This window comes from Bacillus rossius, chromosome 10 (assembly GCF_032445375.1).
Source record: "Bacillus rossius redtenbacheri isolate Brsri chromosome 10, Brsri_v3, whole genome shotgun sequence".
In the NCBI taxonomy this organism is placed as follows: Eukaryota; Metazoa; Arthropoda; class Insecta; order Phasmatodea; family Bacillidae; genus Bacillus; species Bacillus rossius.
Genome location: NC_086337.1, coordinates 42,583,913 through 42,608,200, shown reverse-complemented (window position 1 = coordinate 42,608,200; position 24,288 = coordinate 42,583,913). Strand labels below are relative to the sequence as shown.

At 40.0% G+C, this 24,288-nt stretch overlaps 1 protein-coding gene across 1 annotated transcript in view; it reads right to left on the bottom strand.

The window, feature by feature from the left end:
- LOC134536026 (pneumococcal serine-rich repeat protein) overlaps positions 1-24,288 on the bottom strand; it is a 608,959-nt gene that overhangs the window by 293,945 nt on the left and 290,726 nt on the right. Inside the window, exon 4 of the mRNA XM_063375537.1 lies at positions 6,838-6,987. Within this exon, the coding sequence (XP_063231607.1) occupies positions 6,838-6,987 (150 nt within the window). The remainder of the gene's footprint in view (positions 1-6,837; positions 6,988-24,288) is intronic.

The following is a 24,288-nucleotide window of genomic DNA, read 5'->3' as shown; positions in this document are numbered from 1 at the left end:
GACAAGGTGGGGCGGCCCGGCAGCTTTTGATATCGAAGCAACAGTTGTTGTTAGAACAATCGCATTCTTCGCAAGTGAATCGTTATTAATTGTTCGGTTTTATATGAATTTTACAGTATTTTATGTACCCAGACAAAACAAAACACTGTAATTTGCGCGCAACGCTTTCCTTTTTCCAGATTACTACAAAAATTCAGGTGGGCTGTGTCGGGACACCACCGCAAGTATCTTTTTTTTTTGACGTGATTATGCGCCACGTGAATCATCGCTTGAGCTCGTGACATCTTACATTCCCCGGCGGATAATGGGGAATATTTTCAGTTCAAAAGTTTTCTGGAAAAATATTAACAACACTTATTTTTCCACCCACAATTTTCTATTTTATTTCCGATGTCAATATAGAATAACATAATTTAAGATATTTTGATACACTAATATAAAATACTGTTACAATTACACCAGAGGTGAGACCACAGGGCGGGCCAGTGGTGCGGCTAGCCAACCATCTCGCCCGTTAGCCCGCGGGGTGCGGCGTGGTCCGTTACCGCTACACGCATAATCCGATAAGCAACAGCGCCTCGCCACACCTCTCCCCCCTTCCTCAACGCTTTCTCTGCGGATCTGGAGAGTTCGGCACGTCCCCAGAGCCCCCCGCCTGCGTGAAGTGGCGTGACTAGAACGCCTTTGTTCTGGGAGCTTCGGGTGTCAATTCGACCCTGATGACGCGACACTTAAAAAGGGGGAGCGAGACCATCCCAGAAGGCGGTTGAGGGGTATAAAAACGGCGACTCTGGCCTCAGAGGGAGTGAAATGTAGAGGGCTGGTGAACCCGTGGTGAGCAAAAGCGGACGACGAGCGATGGGCATCGTGTGCATCGGGGACCCTCGTTGTGCGAGTGAGTAGTGCGAGTCAGTGTGTTGGGACAGAGATGTGAGGTAAGAGACGAACAGCCACTGACGAGCCGAGCTCCAGTGGTGGGAGTAAACTATGGACTAAACTGTTGTCCGTACGCGTAGTGTTTAGTATTCATCCTCTACTACGAACTTTTTATAACACTTGCAAAATTTTACGTTACAATTATATTTTTACAGTACAAGTAAAAAAATAGAATTAAAAAAGTACGTATAGAAGTGTGAAGTATAGTATAGAATTTTTTTTCCTTTTGCACCTTATTGCTCACTTTTTTTATTCTTTGGTTATGTTTGTATAAAACTGTTATTAATTTTCCACGCATTTATGCGAAAGTATAAATCGGAACATTTTCCTGTTTAGTAGAAAATAAATATTTTCTTTTCGGAAAACTAACATCTCTCGTGAACACTCGAACGCAAACTACTCCAGATTGTTGTAAACGATGCAAAATCTTGCTGCGAAACATAATATTGCTCTGAGGAGGTAAGAGAGAGAGAGAAAGAGAGAGAGAGAGAAAGAGAAAGAGAAAGTAGGCATGGGCCATGGATTTACCAGTCTAAATTATTACCGCCAAGGTGTGTGTGTGTGTGTGTGTGTGTTTGCACAATCTTTGCCATGGTAATTATGAATTTAAAATGAGGACGACCACCCCTACCCACAAATTCTACCCTTCTTCTACTGGATAGGAAACTATTTTGTGGTTATTATGAATTTTAATGCTAATTCCTGGACCACATACTGATTGGTTTGTTCAACAATAATCACTATATATAATTTTAAAAAAATTTAAACAAAAAATAATTTTCTTGATTTTACATTTAACAAGGATAGTTCTTGGAAACTCATTTGCTAACGTTGTCACTTGTAAAAGTGCATGGCAGAGATTTGAACCATTTGCAGTTTTACAAGTGATATCATTATGAATTGGGTTTCTAAAGATTTTACTTGTAAAAAAGTTTTTTTTTACATTGTAGTAAGTTTCTATCAAGTAATTGAACAAACTTTCAGCATTAGACACTTTATGTACTTACTTCACCAATTTCATCATCACACACAATCCCCAATCCGCGCACTTCTCAGCACGAACATGAAGTGTCTTCCGACTCAGCTGCTCACACACTACATATAACCGCGCGGACAATTATTCCGTCCTTTCACCTCCCGTCCCCTCTCCCCTACACGCGGAGATAACTCTGCTGAGAAAACGTTTCCCCGAGGGAGACCCTTAATTTCCACCCTCGTCCAGCCTATCCCCCCCCCCCTCGCTTCTCCTTAGCCGCTCATACACTCGATATCCCGTCCTTACAATAGCTTTACGCGCGGAGTGCAAGACGCCTCGGGCAATCCGAAGCAGGGGGCCCCCCACTCTCCATGTCAACCACCAGATAAAAAAAAAAAAAAAGCCAGCATGTCTCTCCACCCAGAAACCTTCTCTCTATATCTCTTTCTGGACACGTTTCCCCCCTGACCGCCCCCCTCCCTCCCACAAGCTCCAGAACCTTCACCTCTAATAAAATATAACCGCATCTGCGGCCCCCTCCAATCCACCCGTACTTTATTAGAGCAATTCAATAAACCAATCTGGAGAGCTTTCTTGAAATTCGCGCGGTGCTCCGGCTTAACGACGTGCTCTCTCTCTCTCTCTCTCTCTCTCTCTCTGTTTCTATCTCTGCCTTTCGCGCCACGCAACCTGCGGCGAATTCTCCTTTCTCACTTCCCCCCTTCCCCTTCGTCCTACTCCCCACCCCCCTCTCGCCCATCTCCCACCCGTTTCAGATTTAAGGCACGTTCTGCCGCAGCGCACACAACGTGTGCTCCCGGCAGTTGCAGAAATATCGCCACCAATATTAAATTTGAAAAAAAAAAGAGTTATATGTCGATAGTTCAAGGTTAGTTATTTGAGCGTGGGCTATACAGCGTAGATATCATTTGCGGTGTTTTCTTTCCTTCCATTAGGTTAGATACAACGTGCATATGTTGAAATAATTATCCTGCAACACTAGTAATTTTGAAATTGTTTTGGTTTTTGTATTCCATGTTATATTTTAGTGTTGAAAAACTTGTATTCGCTCGTTACAGTGGTAGTCGGAAGAAATTTCTTGTGTGCTAATATACCGTCAGATTTTAAATCGCTTTGATAACTTCGAGACTAGCAATGCGCCAACAGTGGTTGAGTCCACAGCGGATGGATCGTGTCTGCACGCGTTTGACGCGCAGTATTTTGTGCTGCCTGTGACATCATCGTACCAGTGTAGGCTCACGCGCGTGATTGTTACGAATTAGCTTTGTGTAAAGTTATAAAATAATGTTGGAGAACACATTTAGCCGGGACATTGAGGCGAGTGTCACTGCGAAGAGCTTGTGTGGAACACTACCTGGGACCCCGAGTGAGACAGTAAAAATATTCGACAAATTATAGCTAAGTGAAAACCGGTATTAAATTGAAAATCACAAAATAATTAAAGATGTCATCTCGTGTGACTCGTATATAATACTCTAAATCATATATAATGCCAGACAGAGGAAAGCTCGCATAGAAAGGAATCCAAAAAATCTAGTGCCGAGCGAATGTGAGAGCTACGGCAGCGTCGAAAATAGGAAACGAAAAAAAAAAAAAAACTAATAATGCCATTGTATTAAAGATATTGATATATAGCTCTCACATTCGCTCGGCACTGAATTTTTTGGATTCCTTTCTATGCGAGCTTTCCTCTGTCTTGCATTTATATATGATTCCGAACATATGTACGAGTCACACGAGATGACATATTTAATGTATATATACTACATATATTTATATATATAAATAATTACATATTAATAAGAAATACCGTCTACGATTTTATCACGAAAATTTTACGGCGCGAACCCAAACTACGCTTTTCTCTGTTATAAATATTTTCAAACTACAGAAACGTAGCAACACGCCTTCAGAGACGCTACAGCACACCAGTGTGCCGGGGCTCCGTTTTTAAGCAAACCTGTCTGTACATACGGGCCCCGCCAAAATTAACACCCTCGGCAGGTTTAAGACAGTAACGTTTTATTAATAAACTTGTTCTAGAAAATACTTGTATGTATAATTGGATGATATAAAAAAAACTTGAGATATGTTGAAAATTTTTTCCCACAGTAAAAGTTTTTTTTAAATAATGGATGGTATAATTATTTCATAAATCGATACATCTGTAGTAAAATTGTACCTGTTGCAAGAATGCGTTTTTTAAACGTTGTAATTGGTAAAACAAGCTGGGTAAACCCACATCAATTCTGAGAAATATTATAATCACTTATTTTTGTATGTATACGCCTATATACAAAACTGACTTAAATTCCATGACAAAAAAATTCAATTTTTATAAAATTTTACTGTGTTTGTAGTATATGAACTACCAGCGTCAGAGTCATTTCGGATTGTGGACGTTTTATTGGAAAAAAAAAATTAAGAGTTAATTTTCGACGTACGTTTAGAAGCAAAGCAATATTATCCTAAGGGGCGGGGGGAGGGCGAAAGAGCTCCAAATGCGCAGGGGCGCTAAGGACGACTCTGGTTTGAGAAGCACACACTTCTTCGCCTTTACGCTCCAGACACAGAACTGGCGCGCAGTCTTCTCGCCGGTAGTTTTACGTTGGAATAGGGGGAGGGGGAAACTATTGTTACTTTCTGGTCTCGAGTAGTTTTCTTTCTATACCGAGACTTTACTACTCGATACTGTTTAATCGATAATTTTACCCGTATGACTCTATTTGGGCAGGTATCGTATCAAATAATCCTAGAAACGATATATACTTTTTTTTTGTAAGGTCAGTCCGAACTTCAAAGACACGAAAAAGCGAAACGATAATTTGTTTTTTAAGTTATTGTACAGAAGTAGGGAAGTTAAGCTTTCATTTTTTTAAATGTAAACTTAAGGTAATTTTCCAATTGTTTCAAAGTTTCATTGATAATCTGTTTCCGGATATCGTGTCGTGTTTCATGTTTCCCAATACCACTTAAGATAATACTGTGTGTAGAATTCTTAATGCCCAGAGACTGGAACCAATTTGCGGATTTATTTCGTGATACACTAGAATTACAAACAAGCACACCTTTGTGCCGCTTCTGCGATTGGCCCACATTTTATCTGTAGAACTGCGAACCAATGAGAAAGCGTAAACACAGAGAAAGCCGAATTGCACACAACCGAGTTGAGACGTCTTGCAAATAAGCAGCCAGTGAACAGGTGACATTTCCCCGAGTATGCAGATGACTGTGGAGTCCATCCCAGAAGTCAATGAACCCGCGAATTTTTCCGGTCCCTATGCATACTTAAAAAAAAAAAACTTCCGTCAAAACACCCATTTCAGACCTTTTCACTGTCCAAAAAAAAGTACACGTTATAGATGAAACAATGGAAGGGAACTTGTATGGACATTTTGCATCGGCGCTTGAATGATGTTCGTTATCAGACACTTTTAATAAATGTTTAGCGGTTACTACAATGGTAATAAAAAAATGGTTGTCTGTAAAGTCGGTTTACGGACGATAGTTTAACGTGACAACGTCATAACAAAACATTGATGAAATGATTGCATACTTTTATGAATAAAATTGAATAATTTTTAATTGAATTATCACTATTTTGTATGGATACAAAGAAGGAGTGAAATTAAATCTACAATTTAATTGATAAATTTACTTTTATTTGCACTCATTAATTCAAATATGTTTATTACTTTAACGAAGAGATTATTTTAACTATAAATTTTATACATGTTTGCTATTTAACTTCTTCCAATCTGTGTTATTCTGTTACGGATAGGACGATGATAGGAAAAGTAGGAAACGAATGGGAGTGTTTCAGGTTTAAAGTTCCTCGAAAAAGTCAAATCGATGGTTGTTCCAACCGAGTGGAAGAGAGATAGATGCGGCGCAAGCGTACAATGTGCGTAACGGGACACAGCGTAAAGGGGACAATGTGCGTAACGGGTCACTTTTTCGTGCGTGCAGCCGGCGTTCATCGATTTATTAGACGTCACGTCAAAAAGGAACTTTAAAAGTACTTACTTAAAAAAATATATAATTAATTACAACATTTGATTCCCGCGATAGTTCTGCTACTTGTAGGATTTTTGGCGTAGAAAATGTATAGATGGTTGCCAAAAGTCCGCTAGATGGAATGGAAATCAGTTTCTAGCCTCGTGCAGGGCGCAGTTTAATTAAAAAGTCGTACCCCGACAAGGCGGTCGAACGACTTGGTATTCCAGCCGTAGTCCCTCAGATCGGGGACGCACCGAAATACCACAACGCCGAAATGCCAAATTGACCACAACGCCGAAAAACACTAACACCGAAAAATATCATTGCAGGACTGCCACAAAGGTTAGGTTAGGTTAGACTAGGTTAGGATAGACTAGGTTAGGTTAGGCTAGGTTAGGTTAGGATAGGCTAGGATAGGCTAGGTTAAGTTAGGTTATATTACGATAGGTTAGGTAAGGTTAGGTTAGGTTTGATTGTGGTATTTCGGCGTTAAGGTACATTTAAGAAACGCGCACAAATTCATTCAGCTGTTATTTCGGCGTTGTGGTACACAGCAGTTTTCTAGCTGGCGGCGTTGTGGTCGATTTTGACATTCGGCGTTGTGGTCAATTTTGACATTCGGCGTTGTGGTATTTCGGCGTTGTGGTCAATTTTGACATTCGGCGTTGTGGTCAATTTTGACATTCGGCGTTGTGGTCAATTTTGACATTCGGCGTTGTGGTCAATTTTGACATTCGGCGTTGTGGTATTTCGGCGTTGTGGTCAATTTTGACATTCGGCGTTGTGGTCAATTTTGACATTCGGCGTTGTGGTATTTCGGCGTTGTGGTCAATTCTGTCATTCGGCGTTGTGGTAACGACCCCCTCAGATCTCCCCGACGGCCGGGGAGTATAGGGAGCACTCACCCGTGTCGGCGTCGCCGGGAACGCCCAGGCTGTCCGAGTTGTCGTTGATGAAGGCCTCGGTGGAGCTGGTGAACGTCTGCGGCGACAGCGTCAGGTCCTGGCCGCTCTCCGAGTCGAACAGGTCGAAGGTGGCCGTCGCGCCGCCCGCGCCTGCGGCCCGAACGGGACAGAAAACACACAACATTTAAAACAGCGGCTGCCCAGCCTCCGCGAAGGGGAGGCCATCGCCCCGTCTGGACGCGTTCGCCAGCGCACTGCACCTGGAAGGAAAACACAAACAACCGCGAAAAACACCGATAACGATACAAAGTTCTAACACACAGTGAGCAATTTTCCGGATCTGAAGCAAAAATTTCATTAGATAGTTTTTCCACACAAGTAAAAATATGTGGCTATGTATTATATTTTGTGAGTAGTATGGGTGCAGTTTCAATGCAGAATAGCTCAAATGTGTTGTCGCTTGAAGCGTGAGTCTGTGCTATGAGACTGTTCATTCAGAGATCAGTTCACTTGCAGAGACGCAAATACCTAGCCCATTGTGGTAATTTGAATATTACACTTGATTGAAAAATACGTTTTTTGTTGTTTAGAATTCCTTCATCCCCAAAGTTAGTTTTGATTTATTTTGAAAATTCTTTATTATATATATATAAAAGGTCGTACGTTAAACATTGTAACAATCTCAGTATACAATAGAAAAAATACAGCATATTTATAAAAAATAATAACATTTATTGCCTACCTGGCAATATTTTGGCGCGAAAAATTTTCCCTGTGCGTAGGGACACGTGAAAAATTATCTGCATCTTCTGTTAACGAGTGGCATTCAGTCGTTACTGGCACATTAATAATCGATACTGTTTAATCGATACTTTTAACAATTGGACAGATATATATATTTTTAAAAGTTATTGTATAGTTGTAGGAAGGTTAAGTTTTCATTTTTTTTTACTTCATACAATCTTAAGGTACTTTCTAATCGTTTACAAAGTTTCGCTGATAATCTGTTTCGTGATATCGTGTTTCATGTATTTTTTTTAGTTAATTCTTAACTGAAATTTTGTAGTAACATTATAGATTGATTGATAACTTGTTATATATATTATTTTAAGGTGAAATATCGATGCCAAGTATTTAAGGAAATGCATCGATACCTCAAAGTATAGATGACACAGGCCAACAAGAAAAAAAAATTGGTGCCTAGGTTTTTGCAACTGATTTTAGTTATATTTGGGGCGATGAAACCAATAATGTGATTAGTTTTTTTCTAATATGAAATTATTATATTTTTATATCAGCTCTAAGTTTTGAGATAAGTGTGAAAAATAAGTAAAACCGCCTGCTTGACTAAAGCCACTTCGTCACAGGGGTACCCCAGGCTGGGAATCCCATCCTTAATTATTTGTGAAGAATTTTAGCCGTGCAGGATAGATCGAAGAATATTAGAAAATAAGTTCCAGTAGAAGAAGTGGTGTAAACCATAGCGGGGAAGATAACGTATCGTGAACATAAATGGGTGATTTGTGTGGACTTAAAAACGGTAAACTTTCTCCTCAGAAAGTAAAGTAGCCACATTAAATATAGGTATTTGTTTCTTGTGCCTCTGGGATAGAAGAGACAAAACACATCACTGGGTTAGACAAGAGTGGCCTAAGAGAGAAGACATGGTCGATGGAGCAAAAAATGTTATTAACAAACCCTTAGTTTAACGAGAGAAAATCATCTTTCCTCCACTGCATATCAAGCTGGGCCTTATGAAGCAGTCTGTAAAGGCTCTTGATAAGGACGGATTATGCTTTGCATTTATAGGGGGAAAAAATGCCTCCCTTGAGTAAGGAAAAAATTAAAGCAGGAATTTTTAACGGCCCAGAATGAGAATGAGGCTGAGCGCAAATCCTGGCCTTCATTTGTTGCAGTTGGAAATTTTCTGGGCCAAAGAAAAGCAGAAAACCATGATGAACTAGTAAACGATAAGCTTAAAAATTTATTATCCCTTGGGCGCAACATGAGTATTAAAGTGCACTATTTTCACGGCCACCTGGACCGTTTTCTTAAAATTTAGAAAACAGCAATGGGGAGCAAGGTGAAAGATTTCATCAATATATTTAAATTATGGAGGACCGCTATTAAGGAAGATGGGATAGGTACATGATGGCAGATTATTCCTGGAGTTTAAAAAGGGACTGTTGCACGATGTATTCAAGAAGTTCACGAAAAAGAAGCTTACGAAGGGTTGAGTGACTAGTTGGTTCCATCGATGACTTGGTATTATCTTTTTATATATAATAATATTAGTATATACTATTAATATTTGTATACAATAATGAAATTTTGTGTAATATTATAATATTTGTGTAATTTAATAATAAGAATTTCATGTCCAATTTATATACGTAATATTTCTGTATGTAACAAATTTAATCGTGGCAAATAAAAGAAGTATTTAGTGATCTCAAGAAAAGAAAAATTTCAACCTTAACTTTTATAATTTATCCTCACTTTTTTATCAGTTACAAAAAAATAAAATCTGTAACACCGTAATTGTAATATTTACATAAAATAATGTGGGGCTTAAGGATTAATTGAAACTCGATAGGTCTGTGCTCAACTACCATATTTTATTTAAAACGTGCTTGCCCTACACACATAAGAACTGGTTCGATGCAGTCTGTTTTGAGACGTGTTTCCATTCGATTTTTTTTAAATCGATGAAACATACTATCCAAAACTGTTCAAGTCTCAAAGAGTATCGAACTGCCATTCTCAACGAACACTTTTTTAGACTCCTGCAGAAACACTGTTATTTCTTCCCCGCGTGGGTTTAGCCTGTTATTCCGAAAAGCACACAGATCGGAAGTTTGAAATACGGCGTAGTTTGCACGAAGATCCAGTTATCTGAAATTGCATAGAACTCATCGTTTATTTGACGTAAAAGCTTAGTCGATAAGCCCGTAAATCTACCGTGATTTCTAACAGTGCAGAAAATACCACAGCAACACCGAACACGCTCTTCTATAGCGAGCGGGATGGATTACAAAAGCATAAAATGAAGAGAAGGGAGGTGGGGGGAGGTGTTATTACCATAAAGCGCTCGGCTTCACACCAGAAAAAAAAAAAACGTTTGTCACGTTGAACGCGGCCATTATTTCAGTCACTACCCGACTTCCATCGCGTGTGCCAACACACGAAAATAAAAATAAAAACACACACACAAACACACTCACAAGCAGTGGTGGCGTTATTCGTAATTTACTTCGGATCGCAACAGGACGCTGAATGGGTCTCCCAGGGTTGGTCCAATCGCTATGGAGGGGGCGGGACAATGGCGCACCGCTCGGTCCAGCTGACCAATGGCCGATGCTCGTCAACGGCTTCAATCGCTCTCCCTCCCCCCATCACCCTCCCTCTCTTCTTCTTTTTTTTGACATTCTCTCGCACCTGGGCCGTCCGCGCTTAATCAAGTCTCGCGATGGAACAGTTGGTTGCGTTGCCAACGACCTCCCAGGTCAGCTCTCTCGTTCACGGTGCATCAAGGGCGTCACACTGGACTATGTGCGACACGACAAAGCCCTGGACCACGGACCACTCAGACGAACACGCCGTTAAAAAAAAAAAAAAAAAAACACGTGAGCGAGTGTTTCAGTGCTCGCCAGGGATGTGTAACATTTATCCTCGGCCACGAGAAAATTTATGTGTTTTCGTGTTGCAAATACACTTACGTATAATACGAAACTCGGGACACGTAACGTAACGTAGAAACCTTAAAAAAAAAATGCTGAGCGTAATAAATATTCCGTTTTCAACTGAATTTTTTTTGACGCGAATCACACGTAGTTTCCGCACCCGCCGATTGGTAGCTACCAAAGTTGGATTGCTAATTACGCCTAAAACAGTTCTGTACTCATTCTACTGAGTTCGAAGAATGCATTTTCAGTTATGCATTCATTCATTCTGTTCCAGATTTATATATGAGAAACCATAAACACTGAATAAACACGAATTTTAAAAAGGTAGCCTACCTGTAACAGAGCTCCCACATCAAGAAAATTTTATTATTGTGTTTAGATACGTTGGTGTAATTTTTTCTAATGCTATTTACTACCCTTACTGTTACATTTGGTGAAGTATTCAAGCAGCTACGTTATGCAGCCATTTTATTTGTATTTTTAGAGTTTATGCGTGCTTTTGGATTGCTAACATTTAATTACTATTTGTTGCTGATTGAACATTTTTTTTTACAATAATTGTTTGTAATATTTCGTACAGTGCTATTCTAAATACAAACAAATTAATTTCTTACTTCACATGTCAAAACGTAGGTGGGATTATATTTTATCCAGATCACTTAATTTACTTCGATAATCCTCATATTCAAATGTAACGCATTCTGTTTGAAAATATGGAATTTTTTTTAACTCACGCACTAAAACACATCTGCAAGACGCTCAGACTTTATATTCGCTAAAAACCAAAAAACGTACGGCAAACGTTTGAGAAAAAAAACCGAAGCTTTTAAGATTACGTTTACAAAAATAAATCCCTACAAGGCGAACTTTTCAATGTCCTGAACAAAGTTTATGCTGCAAGCGCTTCTCTCAGATTCGCTTTTTCATTTTTTTTTTTTAAGTAGAGCTCCGTCTTCAGCGTCATTCTTTCAACGTCGTAAAGAAAAGTCGTCAAGCACGGACGTTATTAATAGAACTCCCCTAATTGATACGAACTAATTTCGAAAGAAGTTTAACGATAAATTGAGTCTGCGCGGCAGAGGGAGATGTGAAAGCGGGCGATGGTGGGAACAGAGGAAGGAGGACGAAAATGGGGAGGGTAGGTAAAGGGCGAAATAAAAAAAAAAAGAGTGACGGCGGGAGAAATTGAGGGAAAGTAAGTAAAAGGGGGACCGGGCGGAAGGGAAAGTTTGTTACCCTTGGAGATGCTCAAAGGAGTCTTTCGCGAAGGGATGGCGGTAGTGTGAGGAGTTGGACCGTTGGGGCGGAGTTGTATACCTCGCCGTGTGTCCATGACACAAGTCAGCAGCGGATGGGGGGGGTGTCGGAGAGAGACGTGGGTGGTTGCGAGAAGAAGAAAAAAAAAAGGATGGTGGAGGGGATAGGAGCGTTGCGTCTGGCAGAAAACCCCTTACACCCCCTACTGGCAGGCACCAACGTGGTAACGAGCGAGGCATCAGGAAGAGGCGAAGAAGGAGTTGTTTGCTGGGGGGGGGGGGGGGAGAGGGGACGGAGCGCTTCTACAACCCAGAAGGGCGAACGGCCAGCAAAAGGGGAAGAGCTGGGGGGGGGGGGGACAGACTTCATTAGGCACGTCACCGGCTGAAAGGCGAACCAAATGTAGGTCACAGCAATTACTACCATGCTTCCGCACCGAATGGACCGTGGAAGATGCCAGCGAAAGAGAGAGAGAGAGAGAACAAAAAATATCAGTTCGCCAACGAAGCAAAGTAAAAAGAAAGAAAGAAAGAAATACTACGTACAAACACAGAAGGTAAAAAAAAAATATTTGCCACACGCGTGTTCTGTGGTTTCCACAGCACCCCGTTTTTTTTTTTTTTAAGAACTCACGCCGAAGAAAGTTCCCAAGAAGGTCTTGAACGGCATAGCGCTTGCGAGGACACGATGAATGAACAAGGGAAGATGTAATATACGGAGTGCACGGGAAGTTTTTTTTTCCATCCTTTCTAACTCAAACACACACACATACACACACACACACTCTCTCATGTTCGCGCGCGCTCACCCAACTGTCGCGGACAGAACTTCTTCGATGCCGTTCAAACGTCGAAACAGGTTCTCCTGTGGCCGGACGCACGGTGGGGGGTATTCTCAACCAGGGAAAAAACAGGAGATTGAAAAGGAAAAAAAGGGGGGGGGGGTGGTGAGGGGATACGCTCGACCTTTTGCCGGGAACTGTACGGCCACGAAAATGGCCTTCTCAAAAGACTTTCATGCGAAGTTTCTTTGCCGCCGTCTCCGCGCAAGCGTGCGGTCTCGCGGTAGAAATGTGAACTGCAAAGACCACGGCGGAACTCGGTGGACGTGTTATATATAATGGTATAACTTCCTCAACGACAGCATCACGAGATACATATAAATCCCAACTACACAGAACAGGGATAATTGAAACGTTCCCTGAATGATTATTGCAATCAAGCAGAACGATAGGATTTAATTTAACGGACAAACGCCACTACTGATTTACACCGGTTGTTGTGAAAAAAAAGATCTCAAGAACGGTCAACAAAGATGAGCACGTTAAAACTTAGGAAAAAAAGCCAGTATCGGTTGGTGCCACTCGTTGCATGCCTAGTCTGTACATATATTTGGGATTGAAAAAAATATTAGTGAGTTCAATGACCTTTCAGGATTGACTCCATGATACACTGCATGCTCGGGCAAACGTTGCCTGTTCTTTGGCTGCTTACTTATGAGGCGGCTCAACTGGGTAAACTTGTAATTCGATGCTTATTTAATTGAGGGTGTCAGATTAACAGTGAACCAACAGCAAAAACCGCAAAAAAAAAAAAAAGAATCCTTGAAGTTTTCGTATCCCTACAGATAGTTCCGAGGAAGGAATTTAGTCAAAATAAAAATTAAAGCACAGAAAACCTCAGTGGCCTGCAAAATACGAGACATTGCAACAAGAACAGTGAACATAGAAGGGGAGGGGGGAAACAACAAATTTGGGAAAACACATCTGCCGACCTGCCACTCTAAGCCCTTCTGGAGTTGACACCCGATGCGCCAGTTCGCGATTGATTAACGTGACTTAACTTTCAGTAAGTGTTATCAATATGCGCTCAACATCAACTTCCTTTCCACTGTTTTAAGCACACGTGCTGGCTGCCAGCCGTTGGGTGACAAATTGAAGTCGCCCGCCGCCACTGTTACCAACCCAGACGCGCACAAAAACCCAATGCGGACCGCAAGGTCCCAGTTCACGACCCCAGCTTGGTTCAGACTTTCTTCCCCGAACAACTCTTCTTCCTGAACCATCCTTCTCGTTTTGCATACTGAACCTGCCTGCTTAATGCTCGCACCATTTAACCCCAATAAACTGTCGTCACGAGACACTCGGTCGCTGAAGTCGAGTGATAAACTCACTACTTCCTTCGCTCGCAAAGACAAAGAACTAAGGGTCCACACATTAAGAGCACAAAGCGTACATAATGAAACGTAATAAAATACGTTACAAAACACTACTCTTAGGTGCAGATGAGATTCTTCGTAAAAGCCCGAAGAAAAAAAAATTATGAATACGAGAAAAAAGGCAACAACGGAACTGATGTAGACAATAAAGCGCGTGGAGCAGATGATATAACAGACAAGAGGGAAATGGTATGGTTATGTATAGGGACCGGAAAAATTCGCGGGTTCAATGACCTGCAGAATGAACTCCATAGTTCTACGTACACTCGGTCAAATGTCACCCACTCATTGGCTGCTGTGTTTTGAGACGTCCCAACGTAGCAGTCTGTGATTCGATACAGCTTTGGTTGGGTGTTTCTCATTGGCCCAGAGTCATCCAGGTGAGTTGTGAGCCAATAGCAGAGGCAGCACTGAGGTATAACTATTTGTATTTTAGCCTATCGCTTAGTGAATTCGCGAATTTTTCCTGTCTCTAGTTATGTAACAACGCACGGAAGGAAATACTGGGAGCCATAACAGAATGAGAAGTGGTTGAATGGTGACAATATAGAGATGAGAGAGAAAAGTCTAAACGTATTTTGGGGTGATTGGACTAAAGTAGAAAGTTATTTTGAAACTTTAAGAATACAGAAGGGTTATCACAGAGCCAAATAGTACTGCCCAGTTATTGAATAATCGATTATCCTTTCAATTGTTAAAAACAATTATGTTTGGATGAAACTTCAATGAATATTCGCCAATTTTGGTAAGAAATATCCAGTTTTATCTCCAAAAACGCATATCATATATGCAAAAATAACCATAGCCAAGAGTTACAAAGTTACGTTATCTTTCTTATAGTTATATAAACTAATTTTTTGGCAACTGGTTGCCAAAGGATTTTTTTTTTTTTAAAGTTCTGACAATTTTTTTTCAATGAAGAATACGGAGTAGATTCTACGTTACTTTCAGTTATCTGTAGAGACAGGAAAAAATCGCGAATTCATTTCGCGATAGGCTAAAATACAAATAGTTATACCTCAGTGCTGCCTCTGCTATATGCTCACAACTCACCTGGATGACTCTGGGCCAATGAGAAACACCCAACCAAAGCTGTCTCCAATCACAGTCTGCTACGTTGGGACGTCTCACAAGACAGCAGCCAATGAGTGGGTGACATTTTACCGAATGTACGTAGAACTATGGAGTTAATCCTACAGGTCATTGAACACGCGAATTTTTTCCGGTTCCTAGTTATCTGGATTCGCTTATTTGAGGTACATCGTTCTTTTTTTTGTAAGTCAGTGAATTTGCACGTGATTTCTAACAGTGTGTCTGGCAGGAAACACGACGCAACGAGCGAAGCGAACAAGAAGGTCCGAACTCCTGCAGACGAGTGGCAGTCAAGGCGGGAAGCCTCCTCCGGCGGTGGTTCGGGTCTCTGGCCGCGAGAGCGCGCAGTCTGGCGGCGCAGTAGTTAAAACAATACAAACTAGCGCACAATATCTTGTGAAGCGGGCGCGCGCGGGATCTGACGGAGCCAAAACTTTCCCAATATCCGCCTCATATTTGCGGTGAGGGGGGAGGGGGGTTGTTTTTTTTTAAAAAAAGGATCGGATATGGTGGAAGGGGAGGGGAGTAGAAGAGACTGGAGTGGGAGAGGGGTTCGGATAAGTTTGTTAAAATTAGACACACAGCACGGCTTCCTGCTCTGAATAATGCATGCACGCATTTCCTACAACTGGCGGGACAACAAACTTTGCTCTCTCTTTCTTTCTTTCTATCTCCTCTCTCTCACTGTGTGTCTTCTGGCGCACTTCATTCCCCAATTCCCCTATCCACGGCGAGAACTATCGATTGTCGGCACGCGCCAACTTCCAAGGATTGTGGGAGTTATCGAAAGGGTTGGAAGTAGTGGTGTACATATTACAATTTTATAAGAACCGATGCAACGATTATTACTACATGTAATCGACTAATTCACTCCTTAAGGACGTAGAGGAGGCATAGGTTCACTCCCCTCTTCCCATCTCATGTTAACGGATGTTCGACAAAGTTATTGTTTTGTTCTGACTCGCAAAACATCTCTTCACGAAAACTGATTATTTAATGGCACTCACAAATCACAAATGGCCTGAATTTGAGGTACTGAAAATAAAAATTCCGTTTACGTTAAAGCAAACATAAAAAAAATAAAATATATGCTTAGAGTATGTTAATTCAATGGTGATGCCAGGAAAATTTCTGAACCCCCCCCCCTCCCCTCACGTGAAATCTAAATCAAGATATATACAGAGTCATTCGAAGTCAGGACTTCCAGATTTCTGAATACAAAACCCCAGCTTTTTAAATCTTTGCGCCAACTCGCTCAGTTAAAAAAAGAGGTAAAAATATCCTCGTGGGAAGAAAAAAACACAGTCAACGAACCTTTCAGTACTCGCTAGGAATATGTAACATCTAACCTCGGTACCGTGCACTTCTATGTTGTCAAATGTTGCAAATACACTTATAATACGAAAATCGGACACGAAATTTAACGCAAAATTCTTTTTAAAAAAAAATAAAATAAAGATGCCGAGCGTGATAAACGTAGGGCCGATACACAATTTTTTCTTCCCAAATACATTTCTGGACGCGAATCACACGTTAGTTTCCGCACCCGCCGCTAGAATTCGTTGCCGGAGAAGCTACGACGACTATTGAATAATTAGCTTTGCAGAGAGAAATTTTTAAACTCTATAATGCAACGGCTCCGATAAAAGCGAAAACAACTTGAAAAAAATACCAAATCCCGGCTTTGGACCTCGACTAAGAATTTCATCAAAATACTTAATGCCCATTATGTTAAAATTCACTAAACATTTAATACTCAGAAGTTTCTCTTTGTATTTGTGAACTTTGGTTCGCGCCATCCATGTGGTTACACATTTCCGTTCCATTTGACTTCCGTTGCGTTCACGGAGTTACCCCTAACGAACGCCCTATACCGAGAGCTAAGATGTTACCACATAAATAAAAGCAAGTGTAGAAAATGGCTCCGACAAGAACGGCTGAGTCATTCAGTCAAGTCGGGCAGTCGTGTCTGAGCGTGTGTAGTGGATATAGTGGGTGTGCATAGGTTGATTTGCTGCGATGGATTTTATTTGAGGTTACTGGATATTCCGAGTCGGACGCCTGGCCGCGGAAATCGAACCCCTGGCGCGGGAGTGAGGGTGGAAGATCTGAGCACACTCGACCAACGATGGCGATGTTTATGGTCCCTTATACCGGGAACCACACAAAACTTAGAAACACAGAACTTAGAACAGTCATAACTTAGACAACTCGAAAAAAATGCACGTAACTTACAACTGCCATAAGTTAGAACGATCATAACATAGAAACACGCAACGCAGAATCACACAACGTAGAACCGTCGTAACGTAGAAAGTCATAACTTAGAACTATCACAACTTAGAACAGGCATAACTTAGAAGATTCTATCGTGTGTATTTCTAAGGTGTGTGTTTCAAAGTTGTGACAGCACCCCCCCTTGTACAAGCCCGAACTCCCCCCTCCTTCCATGCCGCGGGGAGGGGCGGGGGCAATTTGCGTCAGGCCCGGGCGTGTCTCACCACGGTCAACATCGCATTATGCATGACGGATACCAGCGCACGACGCTAGCCATCGCAAATAAACTCGCGACCATAAATTCCCCGTACCACGGGATTCGGTCACGCAGAAAAAGGTTCTGTTATAGTGGAGGGGGATGGCTGGGTGATGGGGGGGGGGGGGGGGGAACTGAGGGTAGGTTGCACTGATTTATCTGTCCCCGTGCCGGGCCGGGCTCGTATCGCGAGAAGGAAAACAAGGGGGGGAGGGCATGAGGTCGAAAACAGAAAACAAAAACAAACAACAACAACAACAAAAAAATTCACACGAGCGCATCGGTGCGGCGCGGCGCGAAAACAAAAATGGCGACGCTGTAAATCAAAGCGTGGCTGCGAGGGACGTCGGAAAAGAGGTTGGCGGGGGAGGGGGGAAGAAGGGATGACTGGGGGGAAGCGGAGGGTTCGTTTCGACAGGGGTCGAGCGCAAAAACGACTGTTTGAACAAAACAGAAGCGATTCGCGAGATGGGTTCGCGTCGGATTGCGACGTCAGTGGGTGAGGCCGAACTGCAAGCCAACACTGCTACCAGCAAACCCCGACAGTAATTTTTTCCCAACTAGGATAGCAAAGATTTTAAGTTCAAGAAACCGTCTAACAGGTCCCAACCACAATTGTGAATACATTAACAGTTCATAACTACGTATTTATGATTTTCTTCGAAACGTAAATTAGTCTCCTAAAAAAGAACAGTTTACGTCAGTTTGTGCCCTAAAAAACGCCGGGCTTTCATGAAATGTCAAAATAGTTACCGACCCAGGCACTAAGAGCGCTTATGTCGCACTTGACGTGTGGGTGCTTGTATGGGTGCGCGTGCTCATACTTGTTTTGATTTTACGAATGGCAGTCTCTTTCTTCTATTTCTTCTATTAACGCATTCTTTACGTGGTCGTTGTTCGTTGCGATGAAAATGATTTAAAGTCTTTCGTTTCGAAACCTGATTTAAAATAATTTTAAAGAAGTACGTGCACGAGTGTTGGAAACCGCAAGCTCACGATATCGCGATGTTCTGCTGTCGCGTCGCTTCATTCGCACAGCGTGTGACGCGCTGTTGTGATTAGACGAGACCCGCCTGCCTGAGTCACCAAAATGTTTGCGGAGTTTCAAACGAACCCCCGCAATTTAAAAACTGCAAAAGAGATCTGAATGGCGTCTGTTCACTATAAACAAGAATCACAAAACTGTTGCAATCGGAATGGAAAAATAAACGTGTTTCGAAAATAATTCATAGAATCGAACATTTCGGTACCGTACCTTAAAAGCACTACGAAAATTTGCACTATACCTTTCATAACGATTTAAATCATAGAACTATAGTTTAGAGTTTATAAATAGTTTCATTAATTCAGTAGTGTTATTTAATGGTTTTGAGAACCCTAAAATCCACTTTAGATTTTAGGCCTAACATAAATTTGAATCGGCAGTTTTTGTGTAGCCGTTGTATTATTTCGCTGTGCTTAGTATATTATTTAACGTATTTAGTTTAGTAAAAAAATTCAATTTTCCCCAAAACCAGAAAAACTCAGGTTTTTAGGCTTTTTTTGATCAGCTGATGACATATGGGATTTTTCCACCTGATGGAAATTGCCAATTTCAAAATTAAAGAAAAAAAGAATTTTTAACGATATTTAGGATTTCGGGTCACTGTAATTACACATAGACAGTAATTTTATTCTAAACTAAACTGAAATACTCCTTAAAATTAGAGATATTTGTAAATTTGTACATTTACATGAAAACAAATGTATCAATACACAATAATGTTCGCAGTAATACTGGAATTGGATTATTAACCAGAAATTTATGCTTTATGTTGTTTCAGTGCCTCCAATAGTTAAAGTTATTTTAAACCGTTCCCTGAATAACTTTTCAGCATTGACTTCGCACATTAATAAGCACAATAAAATAAATAAAGTCAAAGTGTTGAATTTTCTATAATCTTTCGCATAGTTTAAAAAAAATTACGATTGACTGGAACATCAATTAAAATATAAAATTATTAGCCAATTTTCGTAAGAAACACTCAGTATTAACTTGAAAAACGTATTTTATATAAGCAAAAATAAACATAGCCACGCGTTGTACAAAGTTACAAAATCATTCTTGTAGCATTGCAAACTATTTCTTGGCAATTTGTTTACAAAGGAATCTTTTGTAGAAGTACCGATTTTTGTGTGTGGATAACACTGTAATTGTATAGACGTTTGTCTGGCTTTTGACTTCGGCTATCATAACTCTCGCTAAATACATACGAACAACTTTTGAGAGATTAACGATGTTTTTATTCTATATAAAACTAACTAACCATATAACATTTCGCACAAAATCTGCCAAAATTCAAAAATCGCCCAAATAATACTTAACCTGATTTCACTCTGAGGTACAGAGATGTCACAAATATGTCGCAGCAGTGGTCGCAAAAATTTTTTCCTTATATTTTTTAGTGGAAACAGGAAACGTGCAGGACATACTGTGAATAATGTAGCCAATTCTTTTTATCGTCTTAGTAAATCAGTTGTTTCAAGATTTTGATTCAGTGTGGAACAGTTTTATTTCTTTGTTAAATTAAATTTTGTGTCCACCGTAGTAATTAGATACCAGCTCTCACAGAAGCGCAAAGCAAAGGTTCAATATCTTTATTGTAGTGTTACAAACTATTTCTATAAAACTGGTTTTCAAAGGCATCTTTTGTAAAAGTTGAACGACAAATTTTTTACTGCGAACTTCGCCAGGAGGTTAGTTTGCAAACGTGGAACTCGGCGTCAGGAAAAAAAAAATTACATGACCGCTGTGTACACGATAAAAACTTGTTCGCGTGACTATCCGCCGTGAAGCAAGGAACAAGCATTCAGTTGTTTAATTGAAACTCTGGTTATCGTGTGGGCGGCACGTTCCGGGTAGCGAAACAATTACCGGCATATTCATTATTTCCATATTTCACATTCCCTTTGTGGAGCATTCCACCCACTAAACCCGCGTCCGCGCGTTTTAACCCCCTCCCCTCCTTCTCCTTCGTAGCCACGCAAGGGGGGAGCACAAGTTCATTAAACAGGCAAGTGTTTGATACCTGCGCGATTATGGGGGCGAAAAACAAACGTAATTGCTAGGCCGGGAACAAGTAGGGACCGGAAAAGAGGAGCTGGCATAGAGTGAGAAATAAGGGGTGTGTATGAAAAGGAGGGGGGGGGGGATAGACTCGCATTGCATTCATAACACGTGTAATTGGTGAAAACAGTCATTTATTCAAGAATTTAATTAGCTTCTCAATATCCGCTCAGCGGGCGGTGAAGGGAAGGGAATTGAAGCTCACTCGAAAATTAACAAACAAGTTTTTGAACGCGGGTTCGGTTAAGCAATCGAATACTCCGAAATAAAGGCCAGGCTTCGATTAGATAACGAAATAATAATAATAAAAAAGAAATTACAAGACGTTGAAAACAACGAGCCTTATTAACAAAAGCTTACCGAACCCATGTTTGCGATAGGGATACGGGACAATTAATATATATATATTTTTTTGTGTGTCGTGTTTTTTAATCGTGTACAGGAGCAAGTTCGCAGAGTTTCATCGTAATCGACGTTCTTGAAAGTCGCGGCGTCACTGCGTACATTAGGAGTCGTTTGAACTTTGTCTTAAATATTTATTAAGCTAGTTCACGAAAAGTTAAACTGTTTAATCCTTAATTTTAACCGCAGTTTTTTTGCGAATCGAATGTATGATCCACTCAGTATGGTAATATACTGTTGTACAAGTGGATTTTTATTATTTGTGTTTCTCGTGAGTTTTCACTGTCACGTAGTACGTTACACATTTATGCAAACATTTTTTCAGAAAATAGTAAGGCTTAACCTTATTCAGATACATTAAACAAATAGTTAATGAAACAAAAGTCATCGCAGACATGTTTATAGATTTGAGATATGAGAAACAAGGTGTTAACACATTCGCTCGAAACAGAAGGTCCATAAACCCACTATATCCCAAGGCAAAAAAAGTATAAAAAAGTATACACATTTTTGGTGTATGCTATTCATGATGTAAGTGGAAAGACATATTTCTTCTAGTATGAGCTTATTTGTGTGCTCCTGCTACAGCACACGTAATGTCAACAGATATCACGGCATTTGGTGGGGAGGGGAGGAAACTTCACTAGCAAAGGAAACTTCACTAGCAAAATTTCGATCAACAGAAACCTGCAGAGCTTGCCCTCTGAATTCGCCCAAAAAAATGTTGACGATGCAAGGAACGAATTGCAATTTGAATATACGGGAGGGCTTTTATTATAATGCCCAGGGTCCATCTCGCACTTTCGATTACGCCACCAAAAAAAAAAACCCTTGCTTTCGCAAACGCAGGCTTTGATGATTCCTGCATGAGGCACTCAGACTGAATCGGCTCAATTAGGCCCCCATTTAATTCCTAATGCAACGACCCGAGAGAAATGTTTGGTTGTAGTAGGGATGAGGGAGGGAGGGAGGGAGGAAAGGTTTTGCGCGCAACAGCGAGGGGAGTGGTCATTAGTACAAAACATTCAGGCGAAATAAATTGCCAATTAAATATCCAAATGAACTCGGTTATGCCTGATCGCACATGTCCCAGAGCCCGTTCGGTTTTTTTTTTGCGAGAAATGGGACTTCCTTTGCGCTCTTGCACACGGGGAGTGTTAGCTCATGGTAAATACAAACTCACGCAGATTACTAATAGTTTCAAAATATTCACGTGTCCTGAAGTTTTACAAAACTAAATTATTTGTTGAATTTAAAAAAATGTTAATTTCCTGTTCACGAGTTGATTAAGAGGTGTTTAATTGCCAAACTTTAAAAAATTGTAAATTAAGATTTAAATATGGAATATATACGCACAAAACTATGCATTCAGTAAGTAATTTAATACAGTTGGTAAACTGTAATGTTTCAATCGAAAAAAAAAAATAGTTTCGCTGCCATTTAAATGAGGAGCCAAGCACAGAAATATGACGCATGCAAAAATAATATATCCGTTTTCTTTACTTTTTCGATTTGAAATCTGTCGGATTGTAATACCTACTTACATGTTGATAAATAAATATATCAGTTAGAGAGTTATATGTAAGTCACAGTAAACTGGAAGTAAATTAAAACATTAAATCAGTCACCCCCAGAAAAAAATCGTCAATGGACACTTCACCAAGAATTTTTTGGTAACAGCAAAATGATTTCGTAATCTCATAAAACTATTAGTGACAGAAAATTATTGTTATAGCTAATAAGCCACATTAAGTGGACAAATATTTGGAGTCTTAAAAAAATTATTTTCAATAAAATGCTGGCTTGGTTAAAAAAACCTTTTTTGGACACTACAAATTATTTTGCTATCAAGTGGACATTGACAAAAACTTCAGGTGGACACTATTTTTTTTTTCAGTGTAACCTGGCTGTTTGAGTTTCAGACAATAAACAGTGCCAATCCTAAAAAATTATTTGCACTTTTTTTTGACCGATCAAAAATATGCCGGAAATTTTGGAATGGTATACCAATTTTATATATATATATTTATTTTTTATAGTTTATCATTAGTGGTTCTACTTCTTTTAATTCTGAAAAAAAAGCTGGTATAATATTTTTTCGTTCTATTATCGCAAGTTATTTATTAAATGATAAAATGTTGAAATTTACATAAGAGGGTAATTTCTGATTTGTTTGTTCAGCGCAAAACAAATACTTTAAAGTTGGAAAATAAACTCGTATGTTTCCTAAGATTTTAACGATATCAAGATAAAAATTTCAAAATGAGAATTATGCACTTTCGAAGTTCTTTGCGTTGTGTGATCAATAATCGCAATACATTCCACTTTGTTCCCACGAAGAATAAATAATTTAATTCAATGAAATTTCACTAGAAGATCTCGAAGCTAAATTAGTCTAATTGGTTCATTGAAACAAGGCAAATTGCTTTGCACTTCTGCGAAAGCTGATATCTAATTGCTACGGTGGAACCCAAATTTAATTAAACGGCGAAATAAAACGAGTCCAGGCTGTTTGTTTTTTTAATATTGAAATAACTGATTTACTAAGATGAAAAAATTGGCTACATGATTACTAGTATGACACGCACTTTTCCCATTTTCACTTAAAAAAAAAAAAAAAACTGTTGCGACCACTGCTACGACATATTTGCGACATCTCTGTACCTCAGAGTCAAACCAGGTTAAGTCTTAATTTGGCGATTTTTAAATTATGGCAGATTATGTGCGAAATGTTATTGGTTAGTTAGTTTTCTATAGAATCATAACTTCGTATATCACTCAAAAATAGTTCTGATATATTTAGCGAGAGATATGATAACCGAAATACAAAACGTTTTTCTACGGATGTTGCATTTTTTCGTGATAAAATTACGTCATCACATTATTCTGGTATTTGTAAAAAGTCAGGGAAAACCTTTCATTATATAATTTTTTGCCTGACTAATCGCGTAGTAGACACTCACTCGAAGTTTTTTTTTAAATCTGGTAATTGCATCGAAATTAACTTCTTTTAGACCCTTTTTTTTTATAAATTTCTTCAAATAAATCTAAAACTGGCAAAACAAAACAAAATATAAAGTTGAGTTGAGTGTCAGCTTTCATAATTTGAGGCCGCAGAATACGCCTTTGACGTACAAGAAGACTACGAATCGTGCTGC